Genomic DNA, 25,916 nt, shown 5'->3' with positions numbered 1-25,916 from the left:
CTGGGGGAAGAACCTTTCCCTGAGATCCATCCCAACCCCCCTGGCACAGCTCCAGCCCTTCCCTGGCTCCTGTCCCTGGTCCCAGAGCAGAGCTCAGCGCCTGCCCCTCCGCCTGCCCTCGGGAGGAGCTGCAGCCCCCGAGGAGTCTCCCCTCAGTCTCCTCTGCTCCAGCTGAACCAGCCCAGTGCCCTCAGCTGCTCCTCACACCCTTCCCATCTCCATATCCTCATCTGGACACTCTTCAACACCTTTAGATCCTTCTGGTACTGCAGCGCGCAACCCATACAGTGAAATATCGAAACAACCCGACATACACAGAACAGCATTAGCCCTCGGGGCGGTCAAGATATTTTACGGGAAAAGAGCGATATGCTGTTACTCAGAAAGCCCATTACTCAACAAAGAGAAGACACGCTGCTACAGCCACATCCCCTTGTTGTGCCCCGCACACCGCTTCGTTCTGCCTCACACACAGCCCTAAAAAGGCTGTGTTTAAAAAAAAAGACGTTCAAAACAACAACAAAAAAAATTAAATGCAGCCACAGCCGGGCGGGCAGGGAGCCCCCTTCACCTGCCTCCTGCCCCCCCCTCACACCCCCTCAGCCCCTCACACCCGCCCCGAGCGGGCAAACTCCGGGCCGGGGTGGGCGGGCAGACCCCGGGTAGGAGCGGGAAGACCCGGGGCCGGGCGGGCGGACCGGGACCGGCGTGGGGACAGCCGCGGGTCCGGGCTGGCATTGCCCGGTGCCCCCTCACCAGTTCTGCAGCAGTTGGACGTAGCGCGGCCCCAGCAGCTGGTTCAACATGGCGCGGCCTCAAAGTCACCCCCGCGGCGCCTGCGCGGGGCGGCGATGGCGGCGGGGCCGGTTCGAGCAGGCGCGGCGGGAGGAGGCGGCTCCGGAGCTCCCTGAGGGGGGCTGGAGGACACCGGCGGTCGGGGGTGTTCTCCGTGTGGAGAGGGAACACGGGGCAGGGGGGACACCAGCCCTAACACAAGCCCGGGGGGCTGATGGGGACAAGAGCCCCGACACAAGTCCTGAGGCGACACAAAGCGGGAAGGGTGAGGGGACGGACTGTCCTCACGGCGGAGAAGGGACAGCAGCCCTGCCGCGAACCCTGAGGGGACACAAGGATTGAGGGGGCGAGAGCCCTGACGTGAGCCCTGAGGGGACACCAGCCCAGAGTGGGTGGGCTGTCCCCACGCCGGAGAGGCAACACGAGTCCTGACAGGAGGAGTGAGGGGACACGAACCCTGAGGGGACACCAGCCCTAACACGAGTCCTGAGGGGATGATGGCTGACCCCACGCTGGAGAGGGGACAAGAGCTGCGACGCAAGTCCGGAGGAGACACAAATCGTGAGGGGAGAGACTGTCCTTGCACCAGAGAAGGGACGCCAGCCCTGACACGAGCCCTGAGGGGACATGAGCCTGGAGCGGATGATGGGCTCTCCCCACACTGGAGTGGGGACACGAATCCTGAGGAGACATGAGCCCTGAGGAGACATGAACCTTGAGGGGTAGGGCTGTTCCCATGCTGGTGAATGGGACATGAACCCCAAGGAGACATGAGCCCTGAGGGATTGGGTTGTCCCCATGCTGGAGAGGGAACATGAGCCCCGGGGGGACAGGTGTCAGAGAATGCAATGGTTGATGTCTTAAACATGTTAAGATCACCAAAAGACTTCTGTCCACGGTAGCAAACTGCAAAGAAACAGCTGCCCACCCCTCCCTGAATACGCCTCCTAATTTGAACTGCTAAAGGACCTTGAGGTAAGATAAGGGGGTACTATTGTCCAGCTACCCCAGGTGTAGAAGGGCCTCCATACCTGAAGCTACAAACTGGATTTCCAGATAAGGGAAGAGTCTAATTAAAAGGCAAATCCTCCGAAGTGGGGTAGTCCTTCTTATCATACCAAAGTCCGTCCTTTCCTGATGACTCTGCTGTAGAAACCCCTCCGGGGAGCATCGAAGACATTCACACCTAACCTGAGCTATTCATCTCAGATGATCGACCCCAACGGGTCATGATTAATTCTGACATAATAGGCAGCTGTAATATCTTAAGAAGGTGTCAAAGGCTCATGAGGTGTCCCATGATCCAGTATTACATCATCCATTTTAAAACTCCCCACACCGGGAAGAGGTACAAGGTGTTCCCACCTGAGCCTGAGTGGGAACTCGTATAACTCATCAAATCTTTGAGTTTTGTGGATTTCCCCCACCCTTAATGGATCAAGACCGCCTCTTTCTCATCCTTTCTTTCTCTTTCTCTCCCTTATACATTTTCCTCAGTGTTACTTTTATGCTTTAATATTGCTCTATCACTATAGATTACAACAACCAAAACGGCTACATACCTGTTTTTTCTGTGAAGCAAAATTGTTCTAAAATGAACTACACACATATATATATATTTACAAACACTGATCATTCAGTGTCATTTCACTCTAATCCATCCCAAGGGACCTATTAGTAAGAACCTGGGTTACCCTCGCCTTCTGGGGCTGGTCATAACAATGGGATGTCCCCGTGCTGAAGGGGGGACACCAGCCCCGAGGTGATGGTCTGTCCCTAGCCCTTAGGGGTGGCACTGTCCCTGCAGTGAGCTGGGACTGCTTCCCACCCTCTGTGCTGAAGGGTAGTGGTCCCTTCCCAGAGAGATCTCCCCAGTGCCTGTCAGTGCCTCCACAAACCCTCCTGTCACGGCTGCTCAGCCTCTCCCTACAGGAGAGGGAGCTTCCAACCCGATTTTTCAGCAGAGGGTCCTAAATTCACCATCAGTTCCATAATGTTCCCAGGACTCTGCTCCGAGCCTGCTCAGCCTCTCGTGAACCTGCAGGAAGAACACTGGAAAAGGCTGTCCCAGCCCTGGAAATGTCCAAGGCCAGGTTGGACAGGCCTTGGAGCAACCTGGGCTGGTGGAAGGTGTCCCTGCCCATGGCAGGGGGTGGAACAAGATCGGCTTTAAGGTTCCTTCCAACTCAAACCATTTTGGGATTCTGTGAAAATCCCGCAGGATGTTAGAGCTTGAAGTGCTTGTCTGCCTGAGGCTGGTGGACGCACTGCCAAAGCCTCAGGGCTGCAGATGCTTCCTGGGCTCCCCTGTGCAAACCCACAGGAATGGTGTCCAGTGTCCAGCAGCAATTCCAGCAGCTCTCACCTTCCTTCCCACCCTGCTCCAAGGCAGCACCTCCCCACTGGAACCGGGGCACAGAGAGGATCTGCAGAGCTCAGTGCTCCTGGGTGCAGCTGCCCCATCTCTGTTTATCCCACAGACAAGCTGGCAGTGGAGGGCTCCCCCAGCCACTGAACCCACAGGGGTGTGAGCCATGAGGATCTAGGGAAATTCCTGCTGAGTGGGGGTGCAACACCTCAGGAGCTGCCTGGAGGAGCCTGGAGGATGAGGGCAGGTAGAGCCTGGGCAGGGCAGCACAGTGAGGGGTGTGAGAGGCTGGGGCTGGGCCCTTGGCACAGAGTGACAGAGACCCAACTATTCACCCTCGCCCCTCGGATGGGGATGGGGGTGGGAGAGTGAGAACCTGCGAGGCTGGGCCATCTCCCAGTACCGGATGCATCCCATTCTTGCAGGGTTTGAGCCCTCTTGAACCTTCTGCCCACGTTCTCTGCAACTACTATTGCTCCCTCCAGCTCCCTGACAGGAGGGTGGAGCTGGCTGGGGGTCAGGCTCTGCTCCCCCAGGGAACAAGGGACAGGACAAGAGGGAACAGCCTCAACTTGTACAGAGAAGGTTTAGGTGGGACATTAGGAAAAAATTCTTCATGGGAAGGGTTGTCAAGCCTGGGGCAGTGGTGGATTCTCCATCCCTCAAAGTGCCCAAGCGGTGTGTGGGGGTGGCACTTGGGGACCTGGGTTAGTGCTGAACACAGTGCTGGGTTGATGATTGGACTTGGTGATTTAAAAGATCTGAGTGATTCTGTGATTCCGTGAATCACCACCACCAGTCCGTGCTGAACTCCTGGGACGGACTGGGGGGCATTTGACCCCATCTCCAAGGTGCACCCTGGGGGTACCCACTTCCACTGGGTTCTGTCCAGGACGGGGCTGAGCCCACTGAGCACAGCAGAGCCACGGGAGAGGCTGTGCTGCCCCAGGGAGGGCCCAGCACCTCCAAAGCCTTCCTGATGGTGCTGGAAACGGTGCTCTGATCCTGCTGTGATGGAAAGTGCTGGAAACCCTCCCCAGAGGCCACATTCCCAGTGCATGTGTCTATGTGTCTAGCGGACAGTGTCCCTGCCCATCGCAGGGGTTGGAACAAGATGGGCTTTAAGGTCTCTTCCAACCCAAACCATTCCAGCTGTGCCAGAGCTGATGCAGGACCTGTGCCCAGTGTCTGAAAACCTGTCTGGTATTTTTTTTTTTTTTTGTTTTGTTTTTGTTTTTTTTTTAGTACAAGGTAAAACCTTTATTCCAACTTCTCATCCCTAGGAATACAACACCTGAAAGACAGACATGGGGGGAAAAAAAAAGGAATATTGTTATAAAATGTCACATTTATTGCTACATTACTGTTATATACAGGACAGTTCTCAAAATCTACTTTAAAAAAGTTAGGATTATTTAAAAATTCCAAATAATCCAGCCAGCTGTTTTGACACTTGTATAAAATTATTTAAAAAAATGAAAACAATTCATATCTTGAGGCACTCAGAAACACAATTTCATCCCCCAATTGTGATTCATTTCAAAGAGCAACGCATTTCCCACCCCCAAATACTTTATTTTTTTATTTTTTTTTTGCTGGGTTAGGCATATATATATATATATTTACTATATATATAGTTCAAAACTATAATGTGTATCTGATTTAAGAACAAGGATTTCAGCCACTTAAGTACATCTGGATTTACAGGTAGGCAGCATAAACATCAAAAGCAAGGACCATTTTATTTTTTTAAAGGCCAAAAACCAAAACCAACCAGGGTTAAAAATAAACAACTTCCGCAGGCATCTCCCATCTGCTCTCCCACCCCCCATCCTACAAAAATAGAGAGAAAGAGCATCCCAGGAATGCTTTGTTTGCCCAGCGAGCTGGAGCCCTCCACTCCCAACAGGTCATTCCCAAGAGCTGGAACCCTCCACTCCCAACGGGTCATTCCCAAGAGCTGGAACCCTCCACTCCCAACGGGTCATTCCCCAGCATGGGGTTGGGATCACCCCTGTCCTGCCTCTCCAGGTGCCTCTTTCCCCTCTCCTGGCACAGTCACCATGGCTGGTGTGAGGCTTCCCACAACCCCTTCCCTGCCCAACAGGCCCCACATTACAAGGTTTGCTCCAAAGCTGGTGGGTCCAAGTGATTTGGGAAGACACGGATGGCACTGGGAAGGGGGACCTGTGGTGTCCCAGCTTGCTGCCTCGAGGAGCAGCAGGGCTGACCCAAGCACAGCCCTGGCACGCAGGGCGTGGGGACGTTCTTGGTGCCAGAACACCCCATTTGGAAGCAAAAAGCCCCTCTGCTCTCCTGTGCTGGTGCCACAGCTGAGATGGGATGAGATGAGATGAGATGAGATGAGATGAGATGAGATGTAGCGGGGGGAGTGTCAAATTTTGGCCCTCCATCATGGCAGGTGCTTGGTCGGGCCAGGATGGGAACTGAGAGGCCCGAGGAGCAGGAGATGGACAAAGCCAGGGGAACAGTAATACCAGCGAGGAGAGCCACGGCAGGACTGCCTCCTGCCCTGGGCTGGGCTGCAGGATGGGCACAAAAGGTTTGACAGAACACCTGGAGACTGCAATACCCTCCTAACCAGAGCCCACCCTCTTGTGGGAGTCCTGCAGGCCAAGGCATGGCAGGGCTGGCTCCCAGGAAAGGCTGAATTGCCCTAAAAATCAAAGTACAGAGCACCAGATCCCCCCACAGCTGCAGGGAGAGGCAGCCATGGTGTGGGACTGACTTCCCGAATCCTCCTGCCTCCACCAAGGCTGGTGCCACCCTGCCAAGGGACACAGCTCAGAGGTGCTGGCTGGAGAGACTGAGGAGCAGGGGAGACAGGGAGACACTTCTTCAGGCTTGGGGGGGCTGAAGGGGAACAGCCAAGCCAAGCCTGAGGCTCAGGTGTTAAGAAAACAGCAACGTGGTGGGACTCAACTTCTCCCTTCGGGGCACAGAGGGATGAAGGATGGCAGTGAGCAGAAGGCACGGGAGGGTGAAAGGGGTGTGGAGGGGCCCCAGGCCTTGCCCCCTCCAACTGAGTGCTCAGCTCCCACAGAATGACTTGTGACGGGTGTTCCTGCGGTCTCAGCCCCTATCTACCCCTTCCCAGCTCCAGAGCACAGGGTTTGGAATGCTTTTGGAGCTGCTAGAAATAAAACTGCACTCTGAGAGCAGCAGGGAGGGAGAACTCAGCAGTCATGGGACAAGGGCAGAGAGAATGGGCTGGGATGGGACCTGGAGAGTCCTGGTGAGAGGAGAGGGGGTTGCATAGGATTTAACAGGGCAAAGACCTTGTGCAAGCTTGGGGGACAGAAAACAGGCCTTGCTATTGCTGGTGTCGGGCAGGAATGGGCAGTCCAGTGGCCACAGCTTGCTCTGGGTTAGCCAGCACTGCAGGAGGGGCTGATGGCTTGTCCTGGCCCAGCTCCAGCCCCAGCTTTGCTTCACATCCCAAAGCCCAGGCCAGGGCCTTGCTGAGACTGGAGCTGGCCCAGGGTCCTCACTAGAACAGAGCAGGGCCTGCAAGAGGATCTTGGGCTCCACTGGCCCCAAAGCTGGCAGCAAAGCTCAGGGGGTGCAGGGGTTGGGGGTTCCAAAGCCTCTTGTTTCTCAAGAAACCCCCAACCTGCTGAGGGGAGGATGTGGGGAATCACTCCATGAGGGCTGAGGGCCCAAAGACTCTGCTGGCTCCAGTGGGGACACTGGGGGGGCACAAAGGACCTTCGAGAGCAGGTTCTGCACTGACCCTCGAACTGCAGTTGGTCTGACTGGGGGTGGCAGGGAGGTGGCTGCAAACAGCTGGAATTCTGCTCCCTGGGCTGTGAGCAGCAGCAGCAGCAGCAGGAGCAGGCAGGCTGACACCACCACCCCAGCACGAGCCCAGGAAGGTGAAGGCCTGGGGGGCTGCAGCTGCTTTGCTCTGGGGTAAAAGCGGGTGAAAAGGGAGAAAGAACAAAAATCTGCAATCTTACTGTTAATAAACCGGATTCCAGACACTCCTCAGCACCGTGGCATGAACAGCTCATGCAGGGAGGCAGGGGGCTGGCTGAGGGGGGAGCAAGGGAGACCCCTGGGGCTGGGGACCCCAAGACTGTGCTCCAGGACTGTCCCTGCCCCACAAGGAGTGTCCCAAGGCAGATGGGAACCCAGTTCTGCTGCTTGACTGGGAAACAGAGTGGGAAAAGAGAAACTAGAAGCTGCACACAGGGGAAGGCAGCCCCTCGATCCCCTGTCTGATGATGGAAGCTTTGGGGGGGCTCTGTGGCCCCCAACGAGGACAGGCACATGCCCGAGGAGCACCTGTGCATGCAAGGCTGAGAGAAAACTGAATAAATGGCACCCTACAGTCTGTCACCCCCCTGGGACACCTCTCTTGGCAGCACTGTGGGTGTGGGGGACATGCAGGCAGGCAGAGAAGCAGCTTTGGGGATCTGTAAGATCCCAAGTGGTCTGGCCAGCACAGCCCGGATCTGTCCCTTGGTGACCATGACACCTAAAGAAAAGAGTTTCATTGCCACAGGAGGACATTTTAGGGTGGTATTTTGGGGACTGCACCCGATAGTGCTCGTTTTTAGAACAGCCACTTTCCCTGGCAGGTTGCAGGCACTTCATTCACACCGAACCAAACACGCTGGGAAGCCAAAGGAGTTTTTCCTTGCTGCACTTCCCAACTGCCCCGTGAGCACCTGGAAAGCAAAGATGCCACCGAGGCCACACTGGGCTGGCACACAAAGCTGTGCCATCGAGGTGGCACAGCACTGCCACCCCCACACTGTGCTTTTGAGCTGGAGGAACCAAGATCTCCTCCAAACCCTGGCTCTGAGGGTTTGTGCTCAAGGATCTTCACCCAGGCCTTGCCAAGGAAGGAAGCTGCCTGGGTTTGCCATCAAGAAAACAGCATCTCAAGCACTGAAATGCAGCTGAAAAGCCCCATCTCTGTCACAATGCCTGGGAGTTCAGGGATGGTGGGAAAGGCTCTGGCTCATCACGAATCCCCCCTGGCCTGCAGGACTTGGAGGAGATGAAGAAGTTCAGGAAAAATTTTGAACAACTCATGAATCTTCTCAAATTTCCAATTTTGTTCAGTTCCTGGATTTTTCTTGACTAGTCTCTGTAAGTCCAATTGTCCACAACTGCCACCTTCAATTCTTGGGGCAGAATCAAAGGGTTTGGGAAGCACTTTAAAATTTTTTGTAGGGCTTCAGGCTTGCCAGATCTGGGACACTGCTCCATCCCTCCCACTCCTGGGGCAGGGGCACTGAGCCAGCTGAAAACCCTGAGCAGTGAAAGCCCTGCAGCCCCATCACTGTCCACTCATGGAGCAGGAATTCCCATGGGATGAAGCCACCTCTCACAGCTGCAAAAAGCAGCTGCTGAGCCCCCACAGAGCACAGATGGGAGTCAAGGACTGTCACACGTGGAGGGAAACCTCATCCATCTCACTGCCCCGGGCTTCAGCAGCCAGAAGAACCCAAAGGAGGGAAGTGTCATAACCTGGCGAGCTAATTAGGCTAAAATGGGTCTGTTGACACAGGCAAGAAGAACCTGGGCTGCTGGAACTGCTGAATTTTCCTGGCCTTCCTGGGAACACAGCTGGGGGCTGCTGTGGTTTCAGGTCTCCCCACACAGAAGGAATGGTGGGATCAGCAAGCTGGGGAAAGCCAGGAGCACCCAAAAGCTTCAGAGCTAAGGGTGGATGCTGTGGAGCCCCAAGGCAGTGCCAGGGGCAGCAGGGACAGTCCCAGTGCTGCCCTGGCACTTGGACTGGCTCCTCTCAGAGATGCTGCAGGAGCTGAGGCCACAGTGCCCAGGTGAGGTGGGAGATAAGCACTTCCAGCAGGGTTTGCCAGAGCACAAAGTGCAGCCACGAGCACAGAGGAGCACCAGGAGGTTATGCCAAAGCCCGGGATTGCTGGGAAGTGCTACAGAACCCAGTCCTGTTTGCCAGTCCTTCCCTTTGCCAAAGCAGCACAGCTCCCCCAGGAGCAAAGGCTGGAGCAGCAGAGGGAAGAGATGGACCCTGTAGGGGAGAGGGGGGGTCCTACCGTACTCATCGTCCCCACGTCCCCCCCAGACCAGCACTGTCTTGTCTGACTGGGCTCTGCCAGGCACATCTGGGCAGCTGTGGCCCCAGTCCAAGAACATTCCAGATGTCACACTCTCTGGGGAACTGCCCCATCCGCCTGCAGAGCTGGGAGGAACCAGGCACAAAACGTTTCAGAAGGGGAAGGAGAGGGAAGAAACAAGAGTGAATTCCCGGCGGATGCTTTTCCATGGCCACCTCCAGAACGGCTGCTGCAGCTCAGCACTGCCCAGCACCTCTTCGTTTGCTCCACATCTCCAGGCCACCCAGTGGGCCTGCCAGGGATCTTCCTCCTGCTGAGCACTCTGGAGCAGCACTGGGAATCCCTGGCAGTGGGGGATGGCTGGCCCAGCTTGGCTGCTGGAGCACGTCCTGCAGGGCAGGAGCTCCCTCTTCCCTCCTTCCCAGCACGGAGAGGAGCCCGCAGGCAGGTGAAGTTACCACTCACATCCCCACGGGAAGCCTGTGCCGAGCTCACTCTGCCTCCAGGGATGCCCTGGAGATGTCACAGGAGGTGACAGTGGAGTGTGAGGCCCCTCTCCCCGAGCCTTTTCCACTTCCAGTGGCGGTGACTCCAGTGCAGGGAGAAGGGATCCTGCTGCTGGCCATGGCTTGCCAAGGGCTGGAGTGAGCCCACATTCCAGGTCTCTTCCTGCCCCAGATACTGGGCTGCCTGGCCCCATGTCCTGCTGCTGCCTCCGCCTCTTCCCAGTGCTCCAGCTTTGTTCACTCGGTCTTTGTTCAGCGCTGCTCCTGGAACTGCCTCCGACAGCTCAGGCGTGTGGGGAAGAGGCTCTTCCTTCCACCTCGGGCTTTCCTCGGGCATCCGTGTTCCTGCTCCGCTTTGCCTGGAAGTGCCCCAGTGCCTTGGATCTCTTCCAGCCCTGCTCCCTCCCGGCAGCTCCGGGACAGCCGTGGGGCACCTCCTGTGCCACGCCAGATCTCCGGGAATAGAGCAAACCTTGCAGAGCACCTCGGTCGCCTCCCGGGAGGAGCAAGGGGCGCTGCTGCCACTTGCTCTGCTGTTTGACTTCCTTTTCCCAAATCAGAAGTGGCCAAAGCAAAAGAGATGGTGAATTCAGCACGTGAGTTTGTTTGTTTGTTTGTTTTTTATCATGGAAGGTACAAGCCAGGCAAGGAAGAACATCCCCTTGCTGGTGGCTACATTCGCTTTTAGTGGCTTTCCGAGCCGAATCTGAGAATTCCTCTCTTTATATCCAGTCTCTCTTAATACAATTTTAATATTCTGGTTGATCCTAAAGATGCAACGTTAACTATAGAAACAGCAGCAGAAAAGCGGAGGGTACAAGACATGTTTTTATACAAAAAAAAAAAAAAAAAAAATTCTTTTCGTCGCTTACAAAACATATGCAAAAGAAGCTAAAAAAAACCCAAAAGGCATTGCTATTTGTTCTACATAAAAAATCTCATAACTAATGTTCTTTTTTTTTTTTTTTTTTAGAAAAAAGAAATATCAAGCTTAGGCACAATTTTGCTGCTGGCTGCTTGTGAACAAGCCAAGAGAACACGCCACCCCCTCCTAACTGAGTGATATGTATTGACTGTTCTGCACTTTATACTTAAGGCAATTTTTTTTTTGTTTCCGTTCTGTTTTTGACAAAGTGTTTTTTTTCTTTCCACCCCTTACGTCACACCAGGATCCGTCTGCGTGTGTCAGTATGAGCAGTACTACAGTCCATGGTTCAAGAAGGTTGCAGGTCACACCGAGGGCTTTCTTCCTACAGATCTCTGTAGCCAGAGGAACAGGGAGACCTACAACTAAAATAAAATAAAAAAAAAGAAGAGCCTGAAGTGATGGAAATCCAAATGAGAATAAACCTGTGCTCCTTGCAGGGGGGCCCTGAGGCTCCTGCTGCAGCCTGTCCCTGCAGGAGTCAGCCCACGGGGCTGCAGCAGAGCTGGGGCATGAGCTTTGCCACCCCCAGGCACCCACTGGGACAGGGGACAGCGAGGGAACTGTGGCCCCTCCATGCAGTGCTGGTGGGATCAGCTCCTGACCCACCACTCCTGGATCTGCTCAAGGCCCTCCAGCATCTCTGCACTGCTGGGATAAACAGGCTCAGCTGCTCCTGGCCAAGCACAGGGTTCCCCTAGAAATGGGGACAGCCCCTCAGGGCCTGTGCCTGCTACAGTTCCAGTGCAGGATTTTTACCTTCTCTGCCCCTCTGGGCATTTCTGGAACCTGCCCATTCCCTCCCATAGAGCCACAAGGAAAAGGAGCTGCTGGTTTCCAGGAGCCAGCTGGGGCAGGTCTGGGAGATGCAGAGCAGAGATGAGCTCACTCAGGGTGGGGAGAGCACTCAACCCCCCCCATCCCACCCCTCCTGTGGGCCAGGGGCTTTGGGCGTCCACAGGGCACATGACATGCATGAAGAATCATGGAATGGTTTGGGTTGGAAGGGCCTTTAAAGCTCCATCTCCTTCCAATCCCTTGCCGTGGACAGGGACACCACACACACTAGACCATGTTGCTCCATGTGCCATCCAAGCTGGCCTCGAACACTATCAGGGATGGAGCGTCCCCTGCCTCTCTGGGCAAGCTGTGCCAGTGCCTTGGACATGTGCAAGCCACTGATTTCAGGTAAAGGAAGCAGAACCTTGGCTGGTGCTGAGGGAAGGGGGCTGAGCAGCCAGAGCAGAGCAATGCGTGTCGGCACGGGCTCGGGGAAAAATGGTACCTTTACATGTGTCCAACAGGGTTGTGACCGTCTCCTAGACCAGGATGTGAAGCTGAAAGTGTCATCTGGGGGTCTCCTACCACTCCGGACACTTTCTCCTCTTCCCGACGCTTCAAGCAGGCTGCTTTAGGGTTCAGGTTGCGCTCTGTGCCGGGAACAGGGAGGGGGAGCAGCCTCAGTGTGGGCAACGGCATCGCACAGGGCAGCAGCACCCAGGAGGGAGAGCGAGGACAGAGCCCCAGAGCAGCCCCACGGCACCCTGTGGGGGGACAAGCCCCGTGCAGCTGCTCCTCGCTGGACCCCTGTTCGAGCAGAACCCCAGGCCTGGCTGGACCCCCACGCCAATTTAAACATAGAATCCCAGAATGGTTTGGGTTGGAAGGGACCTTAAAGATCACCCAGTTCCATGGGCAGGGACACCTTCCACCAGCCCAGGGTGCTCCAAGGCCCGTCCAACCTGGCCTTGGACACTCCCAGGGATGGGGCAGCCACAGCTGCTCTGGGCAATCTGTGCCAGGGCCTCCCCATGTGCCTGTTTCAGGAACCCCCAAGTGCCTCAACCAGCTCTCCGAGCCGAGGACTGAGTTTTCCAAAGCTGCTTAATGGGATCCAAGTGCCAAATTCCCATTAAGCAGGAGGGGAGAGGGAGAGAGCAGCCTCAAATCCATCCCAGGCTGGGTCCAGGGAGAGCTCAGGCAGCCCCCAGGGGTGCTGCCAGCTCTGCAAACACACACCTCGCACTGAGAGCAGGAGTCAGGACAGAGAAGCACGAACATGCAGAGACAGAGGGGAGAGACAGGCCCCGCAGTGCCCCTGCCAGCCGGTACCATACCTCGTACTTGCTGCTCCAGGCCCAGAATGACCTGCACCGCTTGCTGTAGGATGATCAGTTTGGTCTGTGCTTTGTCCGTTTTTAAGTGCATCTGACACATTCGTCCCAGTTCCTTAAAGGCCTCGTTAATGTCCCGCACACGCACCCTCTCCCTGGCGTTATTGGCCATTCTCCTCTCCCGGTCCCTCAGATCTTTGTCCTCCAGTGACAAGGCCTCGTCTGTACTGCTGGGTTCACAGCACCACAGGGGTTAGTCAGGGGGTGGTACCAAGGGGGGGGGTGGTTTATATGTTGCCGTGCTGGGAGTGCTCCTGGTGTCCACTGGAAACGGCCCAAACGGCCTCACTTTTGCAAAGCCAATTCCTCTGGGTTGCTGCCAGGAGTGGCCCGGGCTGTGTCACCCCTGCGAGCCAGGTGAAGGTGCTGCCAGCATGAGGCTGGGTGCCCATGGGGCTGGAGGATGCCCACAGGGCTGGAGGGTGCCCACAGGGCTGGAGGGTGCTGCCACAGGGCTGGAGGGTGCCCACAGGGCTGGAGGGTGCCCACAGGGCTGGAGGGTGCTGCCACAGGGCCAGTGATGCCAGTTTTCAGCTGAAAACTCCAAGTCTAGGGGAGGGTCTCGGCCAAAACCATCAGGTCTGGACCCCCCCCCCCCCCCCAAAAAAAAAAAGACTTTTTGGCAGAAAGCAAATCCCTCTTTGTAAGACTTCCTTCCAAAACTCCACCTGCAGCTCCCAGTGAAGGCGTTTCTGCCACAGCAGCAGGAGCAGCCTGGCCTGGCACCCTCTTAGGGGCCGGGGGCAGCACCAGGGGCAGGAGCCAAGTGCCTGGGCTGCTGCTGAGGATCAGGCTCAGATGCAGCACTGGATGCCACCAGAAGGGGGTGATTTTCTTTTCCAGGCACACCCAGAAGCTCCGGGAGAGCCTCCTCTGGTGACAGGCACCCCATGGATACCCGAAACAGGCCGGGACAGGGGGGAGGCAGAGTCGTGCTGGCAGCACCTTGAACCGTGGTCTTGCCCCCCCAGCCCGTCCCCTCCAAAGCCCCAGTTTATGCACAGACGACCTTCTCCCCCAGAGCAAAATTTCCTGCAGGAAGACACCTATCTGAGGAGGGTCCTGAGCCCTGCACTGGGACAGACTGAGGCCTGCCAGGGGAGCTGTGTGGGGATGAGCCTTCAGTGAAGAGAGGCCGCAGAGACAGAGCCCTCCTGGGGAGCTGGAGGGTCTCTGGGCGGTGTATGGATGCAGGAAGGGGGGCAAGTGCTCCCCAGGCAAGTGTTTGCCTGTGCTTCCTGCAGCTTCTCCTTGCTGCCTCGTTCCTGTCCTTGTCCCCTCCTCACTGCCCCAGCTGGCACTGCCACCTTCTCTGCACACACCCAGGATGGGCAGGGGGATGGGGCCACCAAGCTACCCCACAGCAGGAGCCCAGCTCGCTCCTCCCAGCTCAGGTTGGTGGCCATGGGGCCTGGCTGGTGGCTCTCCTGGGATGTCACAGTTTGGATGTCACACCCGGGCAGGACAGAGCCACCTCCCTGCCACCAGCACACACCGCTGGCAGCGTGCAGAGGGGTTATAAGGACGGGGTGCTCTGGCTGCCTTGTGCCCCTCTCCAAGGGGTCACCAACCTGCCTGCCTGGGCCCCCTGAAACCCCTCAGTCTCCTCCTTTCCCTTCCTGCCCCACAGCTAATATGGCAGCAGGAGGGTCCTGGCAGCCCTGGCTGGGCACACAGGGACCCGACAGCCCCATTCCCATGGGGGGTGAGAGTGGGATTCTCTCCTGGAAACCCACAGGGAGGGGACACAGACTGCCTGCACTAACACTGCCCAGGGCAGCCCACCGGGCTCAGCCGCTTCCCTGGCTGCCTCCAGGAAGGGTTTAAAAAGGGACAAGCGTGGGAGACCAAAGTGAACACGGTGCCAACTCTGCCTAAGCCCTGCCCCCCTCGGTCCTGCCTGGGATCCGTGAGCAGCAAGTACAAGGTAGAGTGGGACCACCGAGAGGTCACGGCTGGGGACTGTCTGTAGGAGATCGGAAAGAACAGAACCAAAAAAATAAAAACTCGAAATAAAATGGAAAAAAAAAACCAAAACAAAAAACCAAAACCAAAAGGAAGGGGAAATTAAAAAAGAGACAGGAAAAAATATACATGTTATGAAAGGCAAAAAATTACAAACTGAAGAGAGGCACAAAGGACTCCAACATCAAGGCACAGCAAGGCCAGCAGAGAGGAGCACAGCCAGGCACAGCCCCCGACGCGTGTTACGACAGGCTCTGCAGAGAGAAAGGGGGTTATCCTGCCCCGGCACCCCGGGCTGGAGCGGGAACATGCACTGCGGGATGCGGGAGCAAAGCAGCAAAGTCCTCCGGAGCGGGACACCCAGCCCTCCACCTCCCAGCCCGCGGGCACGCGGCACCCAGGGCTGGGGCACGGAGAGGGTGCACCCCGGAGAGGGTGCACACACCAGATGGGTGCACACACCACACGTGTGGAAGGAGGTGAGGGTGCCCCGGTGAGGGGCAGGCCCCGCACGCACCCACCGGCAGCTCCCGGCTCGGCTCGGAACGCGCAGAGCTCCCAGCTTTGCTCTGGGACCAGTCTGTGCAGGCAGCGAGGGCTGCTCAGCCCAGGCCGTCCCGCTGCCCCCGGCATAGCTCCGGTGATCCCAGGGGTTCTCCAGCTGCCACACAGGCGGGACAGGAGCACAGAGCCCCGCTGGGCCACGAGGGATGTGCCCTGTGCCCGGAGCGGCCCTTGGCGATGGCAGATTTGGGTCCCTCTGGGAGATTTGCTGGCTGGGGATTTTCCAAGCTGGCCAAGCACGGAGCAGCCCTGGCTGCGGGGGAGTTGACGGCGCAGGGCATGCAGCACACGCAGCGGCAGTGGGGGAACGGAGGAGAGAACAGCAGGGAGGGATGCAAAAAAAAAAAAAAAAAAAAAAAAAAAAAAAAAAAAAAAAAAAAAAAAAAAAAAAAAAATAAAAAAGACATCAACAGCCTTGGGTCGGTCCCCAAGGCCACAGGGGGAGAGAGACAGTGCGAGGCACCACAGCACGTCACAGGAGACAGACAGACAGACAGCCCCGTGCCGATCAGATACGTAAAATATCACCACTCCGGGACCCTCACTGACCTCTAACTTGTTGCTCCAGGTTCAGTATGACTGATACGGCCTGGTGTAGGATTAGCAGTTTGGTCTGCGGTTTTTCGCTGTTTAGGTGCAGTTGGCACATGCGTCCGAGCTCTTTAAAGGCCTCGTTGATGTCCCGGACCCGCAGGCGCTCACGGGCATTATTGGCGACCCTCCTTTCTCTCTCTCTCTCGGCTTTTTGCTCTGGGGGAAGAAGATCGTCCTCCTCATCCTCATCTTGACTAATGGTTTAAAATAAGAACGAGACAGGGACATTCCTCGCGTGCACTCTCAGCACTGGTCAACTCACAGACAAGAAACACACGGCGAGGCACCGACACGCCGAGCCCCGCGTGGCCCCCGGTGCCCCCAGGGACGTGCCGGCCTGGGCCACACGCTCGGGCACAGGGACACGCAGGGACTCTGGAGAGAAGCAGTTAAGGCTCTTCTTCTGCCTCTTTTTGGTTTGGTTTGGTTTGGTTTTAAGCAACACGGAAAGAAACCACAGTGCAACCAAAGGTTGTTGCGGGTGGCCCTGAGAAGGTGAGGGCCGACACTGGAATCCCCAGGTGGAATTTGGGGAGACACAGCCCTCTGCCTCCAGGGCAGGAGCGGGGCTGGCACTGCCCTGCCGGGCACCATCCCCCTGGCGAGGTCTCCGAGCTGGTGGTGGGGCTGCAGAACAGCCAGCGAGCTGGAACCTGACCCGCTGCCACTCCTCGGCTGGATGTGACAGAGGACACAGGAGCCCAGAGCAGACAGCAGAGATGCCCCAAGGCAGGGAAGAGGTCAAACCTTCCCTGTCTGGGGCTGGGCACTCTCTCCTTCCTGTGCACAGCCCCGAGGGCCCACACAGGCCCTGTGGATGAGGTGCATCCCTCTGCTTTAGGAGCATGAGGAAGCCTTGAGCCCACAGGAGCCAGCAGGAGGGCGGCAGGGACCCTTCCCCTGGGGCAGCAGCAGGAGCCCAGGCTGTGTGAGGCCACACCAGGCTCCCAGGGTGGGCAGGGGCTGAGGGTCTGTGCCACAGGATGACCCTCAGCCTCACTGGGTCAAGCCCAGCACCCGGCAGGTCACGGCGGCCACAGCCCAGCCCGAACACCCCCAGCCTGGGAACAGAGTAAGTGAAGGGAGAGACCTGTTCAAAGAGCACCTTGTTCTGTTCCGAGAGGGTTTCAGCTCCTTCTTCTCCTCCTCTGAGTTGTCTGCCACTGACGTGTTCTCCTCGTCCTCCTTCTCTTCCCTCTTTATTTCGCTCGTTCCCGAGGAGACGCTGCTCCTCCCCAGCCCCCCGGACAAACCTGCGGAGAGAGCAGAGCCACGTGCAGGGCTTGAGGGGCCTGACCCACACAGGAGCCCGGGGGGTGCCCAGGCCCTGCTCCTGCTGTGGCCTCCCAAACTCATCCTGCACCGCTGCTCCACAGCCAGGGAAGATGGAGCCATGCTGGCTCTGCCCTGCTGCTGCTCCCTGCTCTCCCTCCACCTCCCAGGCCCTCCAAAATGAGAGCCCAACCCCTCCAGCAGAGCAGGGCCTGGGGGGCAGTGCACCCACAGCTGGCAGGAGGGACAGGGACATGTAGGTCAAACCTAGTAGGATTAGATGGGATATTGGGAAGACATTCTTGGCTGGGAGGGTGGGCAGGCCCTGGCACAGGGTGCCCAGAGAAGCTGTGGCTGCCCCATCCCTGGAAGTGTCCAAGGCCAGGTCTGGACGAGGCTTGGAGCAACCCGGGCTAGTGGAAGGTGTCTCTGCCCGTGGCAGGGGGTGGGACTGGATGGGCTTTAATGTCCCTCCCAACCCAAACCATTCTGGGATTCTATAAAACCTCTGGAAAAGACTCAAAGTCAAAACTGCCCTGTGGATCGCACAAGGAAGCACCACCCGTGTCCCCCTGGGCTGCTGCTGCACAGGGCTGGAGCTGACAGGTGCCCCAAATTCTCTCTCCCTGGCACAGGTGAGCCCTGGCACAGGTGAGCCCTGGCACAGGTGAGCCCCGGCGTGCAGAGCTGCCTTACCGCTGTACGTGTCCTGCTGCCTGCTGAGGTCAGGGAGCGAGCTGGGCTGGGATGGCAGCGTGACGTGGTTGTGGAGCAAGCTGGGGTTGCTGGACAAGCCGTCTTCGGGGTGACCTCCTCCCACCTACAGCACAACAAGCAGAGCAAGGGGGACACGTCATGGCCAGCAGGCAGGGGGACAGTCACCTGAGGACACCCCCAGGGCTCCATGGACTGGGCTAAGGCACAGCTGTGTGTTCCCCTTGCACAATCCCATCACCCAGAGCACAGGCAGGTGGCAGGGCAGAGCCAGCCTGCTCCAGCACCAGCTCTCTGAGGACTGAGAGAAGGGACACTGCAGCTCTGCACATGAGCTGGGCCCAGCCCAAAGCCCCCATCATAGCTGTGCCCTCACTTGGCACACCAGGGAGGACACATGCCCTGTCTCCACCGAGCACCAATTTCTGCCACCTCCCACTGCCATCAGAGCGAGGGACATCCCAGCAGTGTGAACTTGGCTTCAGAAAGGGCGAGGGGCAGCCCTTCTGTGCCACACAGGCCAGGGACTGGCAGGACAGAGCCAGCCCTGCTGGGTTTCCAGCTGGCAGGACACACGTGTGATCCCATCAGCAGCAGAGTCTGGGAAGCCTGGCAGGGGCTCACAACTGGTTCAGAATCTGGAGAGCTGCAGCCAGTTCTGCCAGAGACGTGCTGCTGTGGTCACCAGCCTCTGGATAAGGGGGATTCTGGTGACCCAGCATGGGACCTCAGCATCCACATGCTCAGGGAGCCTGGAATCTGCCCTGGAGCCAGAATGAGCCCTCACACACCAGCACTCCCCACACACAGGGCAGGACATGGGGGCTGCCCCAATCATTCCTTCTCCCTGCATACTCCAGGGATGGCTTGAAGCTGTTTTGAGGGATTTCCATCCATGCTGCAGGTAGAGAAGAGCTTTCACCACCTCTGCCTGCCCTGAGAAGGGGCATGAACAAAGTGCACACAGAGTTTGTGCCAAGAGCCACGTCTGTGCTGAGGGTGGACTCGGTGTGCCCAGAGAAACTAAACTGTGGCTGCCCCTGGATCCCTGGAAGTGTCCAAGGCCAGGCTGGACGGGGCTTGGAGCAACCTGGGCTGGTGGGAGGTGTCCCTGCCCATGGCAGGGGGTGGGATGAGATGGGATTCAGCCCTCCCTGCAGGAACACAGCACGTGACTTCCACGCATGTCCCACATTCAGCACCTGACCCAAGCTGGGCCACACCAAGCTATTCTCATCCCTCTGGATGCCAGGGCAGCCCACACGCAACTCGTGTCCCCAGCGTGGCCCTGCCAGCTGCCACGGTGCCCCCACACGTACCAGGCTGGGGTGCCTGCTGCCCAGGGCCATGACCGAGGCAGGGAAGGCCTGGCCCAGGCTGCCCACGGCGGTGCTGTGGGGGGGAGCTGAGCCCAGCAGCCCGTGCATGTCCCCGTGGTTGCTGGGCATGGCAGTGGTCTGGCCCACGGCGTGGTTCCTCAGCACGTGGATGGCTTCGTCCAACCTGTCTTCCATTTTGTTTTGCTGCAAGGACAGGGCAGAGAGAGAGGTCTGTGTTAACTGCCCGTCCCTGGAAGTGCCCGAGGCCAGGCTGGAGCAACCTGGTCTGGTGGAAGGTGTCCTTGCCCATGGGAATGGAATGGGCTTTAAGGTCCCTCCCAACCCCAACCATTCCATGATTCCATGACTGCCATCCCATTAAGCCAGCAGCCTGCTGCAGCTCTGCACTGCAGGATGGCTCGTGGCAACCCAGCACTGAAGTGCCACAGGGCAGGGATGGGGAGAAATAACCCCCCTAGTCAGTGCCACCCCCTAAAGGCACGAGGGGTCACAGCAGTCACACCAGCAGAGCTGCTCAGGGAAGGGACACAGAAACCTGCCAGGAATCCATTCCACTGGGCCAGAGCCCAGGATGGGCCTGGGCCACAGACAGGGGGAGGGTGCCAGGCTGTCCTCCAGGTGCCAGGCTCAGGGACACACCCATCCATCCATCCGTCCGTCCGTCTGTCCATCCATCCATCCATCCATCCATCCATCCACCCACCCATCCATCCATCCATCCATCTATCCACCTTGACCAACCATCTGATTCCAGGCCCTGGCTGTTCAGGGGAGAGGACTTCCCCCCACAAATCCTTCCACACCCAGCCCCAGGGGACAGGAGGGAGGAGGAGCAGCCACTCACCAAAGTGTGGAGGCTCCCTTCGTAGCTGGGAGATAAGGCACCCGCTCCGCTCGCCCGCGGCCACTGCGACGTGCCTGGGGACAAACGGAGAGCTGGGCACCGGCACCGGCTGCCACTAGATGGGGCTGGAAGCTGGGCCATGGCCCGGCACTGCAGGGGCCACCACGCTGTGCACGGGCCACCCTGCCACGCTCAGCACCCCATGGCACCACCTGGGCCACCACAGCACCACATGGCACTGCACGGGCCACTGGGGCACTACAGCTCTGCAGGGGCCACCACAGAGCTGCACGGCACCACATGGCACCTCGTGGCACCTCGTGGCACTGCGGGCTCAGCCTCTGCCCGGGCTCAGCAGGGAGCTGAGCTCAGGCCTTCAGACTCAAGAGGTGTCCAATTGTCCCTGGTCTCAGTGACACGCTGTGACCTTGGGGCTGCACCCTGGGCATGAGGAGCCTGGGCACCAGTTCTGCTGGGCACAACAGCACCTTGTCCTGCCCCAGGAACAGGCTTTCACCAGGTGCTGGAAATGGCTTTTAACTGGTTGGCCAGCTCCCAGTTCCCAGTGTGCTTCTCCCACGGGAGACAAATCCAGGGACAGCCTCCGGGAGATGGGACGCTCAGGGACAGGATCAGGAATGACAGGAGCAGGTCCCGGGGTCACTGCCACCCCTGGGCTCTGTAGTGAGGGTTTGGGGCTGGTCTGGGAAGCTCCCAAAAGCAAACCCGACCCAGAGAACAACATCTATGATCTGTCACTCACCTGCAAGCCCCTGCGGGGAGCCGACCGGTGTGGAGGGGTTTGAGGAGAAGTTATTGCTAGAGTGATCAGGGGAGTAAATCTGGGGAGAGAGAGGGTGGGCAGTGAGCAGGGCCCACCCTGAGCTGCTGCCACCTCCCAGCAGCACCCACCACCCGCTGTGACCCCTGAGGGGACCCCCTGTCCCAAACCCACACCCAGGGTGAAGGTCCAGCCCAGCTCCCCCCAGTTCCCCCATCAACTTCGGGGTCTCTCTCTGTCCCCACCCCTGAGTGCAGCCTCCAATCTTCGGGTCCCACCTTGGAAGGAAGTGAGAGCCCTATGGGATCGTCACAGGGTGCACTGCCAGCCCCCCTCTGCCACCATGGAAAGGTCACTGAAGGTGACAAAGGAGACTCTGATAACCCAGTGAGACCAGTGCCCTCCAGCCTGAACCAGCACACGCAGGGCCAGGACTGATGGGACCTGCAAGTCCTGCCACAGGGGCTGTGCAGGGTGGTCTGGGCAGAGAGTATGAGGCTGGGGGGGGTGCTGGGCTGGTCATGGGGCTGCAACAAGCAGTGCCTCAGTTTCCCCCTCAGTGCTTCAGTTTCCTCATCTGCCAAGAGGCACCAGGACCGAGATGGCAGCACATGGAGTGGGGAAAACCCTCCCTCAGAGCCTGCTGTGGCTTTGGGCTGCGTTCAGCCACACTTCTCACTGTGTCCATGCTCCCTGCTACGTATGGAGAGGGGGCCCAGAGCAGCAGGAGCAGCAGGAGCAGGTCAGGGATGATCCCAACCCTTACCGAGGCCAGTGCCTTCCCGAGCGCGTCTCCAGAGCTCCCGGCTGTGGTTCCTCTGTTACCTGCCAGGAGAGGACACAGATGTCACTGCCAGGGCACCAGAACCCAGCAGGACATGGCACCCTACGAGACCTTCTCTGGGGTCACCTGCTCTGAGCTGGAAACTTTTTGCTTTCAGTGCTTTGCTTGTAAATGAAATGTTTGTCTGGCTCGGGGCAGCCCGGACAGGGCACACACCCCCCGACAGCTTTCAGGGGCTGCACAAAGGTCTCTCTAAGCTCTGGGTTGGAGGTGCCACCACCAGCAGTCAGATGTCTCTGCTGCAGCACAGCCCATTGCCATGGGGCATTTTAAGCCCCTACAATCACCAATGGACTGGATGATCTTGGAGGTCTTGTCCAACCTTAATGATTCTGTCATTCTATGAATCCCAAACTTGATTCCCTGTGGAAAAATAAGAGTTTTTCTACAAGCCCAGGTCAGGATCCTCATTTCCTGGGGAGCATAAGTTCATTTCAGTGACAGGTTTGGTAACAGGTTCAGCAGGGTCAAGGATTAAAGCACTCAGGGGTTAACGTGGTATCTAAAGGCAGCACGAACGTTCCCATTGTGGATTTCAGTGAACAGAGTCACACAGGTGCAAATCCTTCCCGCAAGTCATGTCAGTCACAGCACCTCCAAGAGGTAATATCAGAGCTCCTGGGCTCCTCCCAGATCCCCCACAGCAGGTGGAAACCCCACACCTGTCTCCTGCTCCGGGCATCCATCAGCAGGAACCTCGCTGTGTCACGCAGTGACTGCGGGCATGGGTGACACAGGAGGGACAAAAAGGGGTGGGGGGTTTGGGTGCCTTTGGGCACCAGGTTTGCCCAAGACTTTGGCCCTCCAGGTGAGCCCGTGCAGGGCCAGGGGGGCTGCACATACCCATCATGTTGTCCGTGCCGCTGATCGGGGGCGTGTGGCTGGACACTCCGTAGGGTGTGGAGGCCGAGGAGAAGCCGGACACGGAGGGGAGTGCCCCGTTCACCTCTCCTGAATGCAGCTGGTAGTTCTGGCAGGGAGGAGGAGAGGGGTGAGAGGAGCCCTGGGAAAGCTGCTGGGCTGTGGCATTGGGCCAGGACCCGGGTCCCCCGAGCCCAGAGCCGTGGAAGGAGGTGACACAGAGGTGACAGAGCCCCCCCAGCCCCAGGGGACGCGTTACCATGCGTTCGTGCTGGTGTAAACTGTTGAAGCCACTGGACTGCGGGAGTGGGGAGGACGAGCTGCCCAGCATGGCACCGTAACTCGACTGGCTCATGGCACCCGGGGAACTCCACAGGTCTGGCGAGTTATGGAGTCCATCTGCAAGGAACAGCGGGGCTGGGCAGGGCAGAGACACCACAGGCAGCCCCCAGTCCCCCATGGGCAGGTCAGCCTGGGCTGAGGGGCTGTGACTGTCCCCATCGTGTCCTGTCTGCACTGAGCATCACCTGCTGAGTAAATCAGGACCATCTCTCTGGGAGCAGGGACAGGAGCCAGGGAAGGGCTGGAGCTGTGCCAGGGGGGTTGGGATGGATCTCAGGGAAAGGTTCTTCCCCCAGAGGGTGGTGGGCACTGCCCAGGCTCCCCAGGGCAGTGGGCACGGCCCCAAGGCTGCCAGAGCTCCAGGAGCGTTTGGACAACGCTCTGAGAGACAGGGGAGGATTGCTGGGGTGTCCTGGGCAGGGCCAGGATTGGACTGGATGATCCCTGTGGGTCCCTTCCAGCTCAGGAGATTCCATAATTCTATGATTTCAGGGCTGCTTTTTGTCTCCTGCACTCCTGTCCTGAGCTTCCTCCATCCAATCCTTCCTGTGGTTTGTACCAATCCAGGCAGCTCCTGCTCTGCCCCAGGGTGTGAGTCACTCACCTGTCATATAAAAGGCTCCAGGATACACAGTGCTGGGAGGTTTCGAGGGAGTATATCCAGCTGGATCCCTGCTGTAGTCATCACCTGAGTTGGATGGATACACCTGTGGGGTAGGAAAGGGGTTGAAGAGAACTGCTTGGCCACTCCAAGGCCCCACATCGTCACCGTGACTCTCCCAAACCCTGCACAGCCTAAACTTCAAATTTAAGCTTCAAAGTTAACCTTCAGCAGGGTTTGAGTGGCCCCTTTCACAACAACAGAGCAGCAAGTGTTTCACTCAACTGGCCTTTCAAGGGCCTGGAGAGACAGGACACAGGGAATGGTTTCCCAGTGCCAGAGGGCAGGGATAGACGGGATATTGGGAAGGGATTGTTCCCTGTGAGGGTGGGCAGGCCCTGGCACAGGTTGCCCAGAGAAGCTGTGGCTGCCCTGGAAGTGTCCAAGGCCAGGTTGGAGCACCCTGGGCTGGTGGAAGGTGTCCCTGCCCATGGCAGGGGGTGGCACTGGATGAGCTTTAAGGTCCCGTCCATCCCAACCCATTCCATGAGTCCCTGAGCTTTGCTTCTATTCATCCCACAGCAGATCTGGGCAGCACTGGAGAGGTTCAGCCCAAGTCCCTGAAGGGCAGTGGGACAGGGGACAGAGCCCCTCTGCCTTCCTGTAACCCCGTGGGTCCCCCAGCCCCCTCCTGCAGAACTCGCTGGCCCCAGCAGAAGTTTCGACTCGGCTCCAGTTCCGTTTTCCACGGTTATAAAGTTTTTCTGGGTAACCACAAAAGCCACCACTGATGTGGGGTGACCCCGTGGGCTGGGGGCTGGCCTTGGGACCCCCTGTGCCAGCCCTGAGGGGTGCCAGCCTCCCCTGCCCAAACCTGCCACACAAAGCAGCTCGAGGGGAAATGGTGGCACAGGGGACACCGAGGGCTGAGCAGCCCCTAAAAAAGGGCTCTGGGACAGCTCTGGGATAGATTTCTGCAGCACTGCTCAGCTACATGATTCAACAGCACATCAAAAAGGAGAAAAGGCCTTTCCTTCCTTTCTAAATTAACCAAACCCATCCTTAGAAAGCCCTGACTGAAAATCACCTGGGCCAGGGCAAAAAACAAAACTTTTTTTTTTTTTTTTTTTTTTAAAAAGTAAAAAAAAAAGCAGAAATTCAACACGCAAAGAAACTGAAATGGCACTCAAAATGATGTGAGAACTTTCGTCACAGCTTATTTTCATCCCCTTTGATTCATTCTGAAACCGATAATCTTTTTTTTTTTTAAATCCAGCCGAAAGCAGAGGCGGGGACAGGCTGGGCTCTGCCTGGCACACACGGCTCTCTTTGGGAAGGAAACCTGCCCTGAGTTTCTCTTTCCTCACAGCCAGCTGCTCCCCTTCCAGCCCTGGCCCTCACCAGCAAGAAGGGACAGAATTGGGGGTGGAGAATAAAAACCAGAATCACAGAATGGTTTAGGTTGGAAAAGGCCCTCAAGATCATCAAGTCCAGCCCTCAGCCCAGCACCACCACCTTATTCACCTCTAAACCACGTTCTCAAACATCACATCCACATGTTTTTTGAACACTTCCAGGGATAGTGACTCCACCACTGTCCTGGGCAGCCCATTCCAGGCTTCTTTTTGTTAAAAAAACTCCCAAAACACCAAGAAAAAAATCTCCCGAATCCCACCAAACCCCTCTGAAAAGCACCGGTGGCTGCACTTCAGTATATCCACGGCTTCATTTTCCCCCAGCAGCCCAGGTTCCCATTTCTTGGAGCAGCTTCTCCCAAAACTGGGGTGTTCAGAACCCGAGGGGCAGCCCTGGTCCTTCCCCACGTGTCAGCTCACGGGTGGCTGGACCCTGCAGGGCCACAGGGAGCTGAAATCACCTTGTGGGCATCGGTGCCATGGATGGAGAGCGGGTGAAGGGACAACAGAGCTGGGGAAGGGGCTGGAGCAGCAGGAGCAGCTGAGGGAGCTGGGGGGGCTCAGCCTGGAGAAAAGGAGGCTCAGGGGGGACCTTCTGGCTCTGCAACTCCCTGACAGGAGGGGGGAGCTGGGAGGGGTCGGGCTCTGCTCCCAGGCAGAAACAAGAGGAAATAGCCTCAAGTTGTGCCACGGAAGGTTCAGGTGGGATATCAGGGAAAATTTCTTCACTGAAAGAGTGGTCAGGCACTGGTACAGGCTGCCCAGGGCGGTGGGGGAGTCACCATCCTTGGGAGCGTTCAAAAACACACAGATGTGGCACTTGGGGACAGGGGTTCGTGGGGGGGCAATGGTTGGGCTCGAGGACCTTTGAGAGCTCCGTCAACACCCCCGACTCTGTGACTCTGGGGGGAACCTGTGAACTGAAGACCAAAAAAAA

The 25,916-nt window shown here is 57.7% G+C and overlaps 1 protein-coding gene and 1 long non-coding RNA gene across 16 annotated transcripts in view; both read right to left on the bottom strand.

Annotated features, from left to right (window-relative positions):
- Nucleotides 1-4,489: 4,489 nt before the first annotated feature.
- LOC114070846 lies at nt 4,490-5,477 on the bottom strand. Its single transcript, XR_003573969.1, has 2 exons — nt 5,131-5,477; nt 4,490-5,099 (listed from the first exon to the last, which is right to left on the bottom strand). It is a non-coding gene; the product is annotated as an uncharacterized LOC114070846 (long non-coding RNA).
- A 4,993-nt stretch (nt 5,478-10,470) lies between these two features.
- Nucleotides 10,471-25,916, bottom strand: part of TCF3 (transcription factor 3) — a 55,466-nt gene continuing 40,020 nt past the window's right edge. For 3 of the 15 annotated variants that reach the window (XM_027908448.1, XM_027908438.1, XM_027908450.1), the window contains 12 exons: nt 23,568-23,670; nt 22,881-23,020; nt 22,604-22,730; nt 21,683-21,741; nt 20,899-20,977; nt 20,136-20,209; nt 19,271-19,474; nt 17,936-18,057; nt 17,056-17,223; nt 15,921-16,159; nt 11,954-12,098; nt 10,471-11,033 (listed from right to left, as the gene is read on the bottom strand). In XM_027908448.1, coding sequence (XP_027764249.1) covers nt 11,956-12,098; nt 15,921-16,159; nt 17,056-17,223; nt 17,936-18,057; nt 19,271-19,474; nt 20,136-20,209; nt 20,899-20,977; nt 21,683-21,741; nt 22,604-22,730; nt 22,881-23,020; nt 23,568-23,670 — 1,458 coding nt within the window. In that variant the 3' untranslated portion in view covers nt 10,471-11,033; nt 11,954-11,955. Of the gene's footprint in view, nt 11,034-11,953; nt 12,099-12,785; nt 13,013-15,920; nt 16,160-17,055; nt 17,224-17,933; nt 18,058-19,270; nt 19,475-20,135; nt 20,210-20,898; nt 20,978-21,682; nt 21,742-22,603; nt 22,731-22,880; nt 23,021-23,567; nt 23,671-25,916 lie in introns of those variants that run through there. The other 12 variants (XM_027908439.1, XM_027908444.1, XM_027908446.1 and 9 more) reach the window with 12 other exon arrangements.

This window comes from Empidonax traillii, unplaced genomic scaffold, assembly GCF_003031625.1.
Source record: "Empidonax traillii isolate 1590-97213 ecotype Southwest subspecies unplaced genomic scaffold, ASM303162v1 scaffold1713:size83011, whole genome shotgun sequence".
NCBI classification, from domain to species: Eukaryota; Metazoa; Chordata; class Aves; order Passeriformes; family Tyrannidae; genus Empidonax; species Empidonax traillii.
Note: the sequence above shows the minus strand (reverse complement) of the source record. Positions and strands in the feature narration are given on the sequence as shown.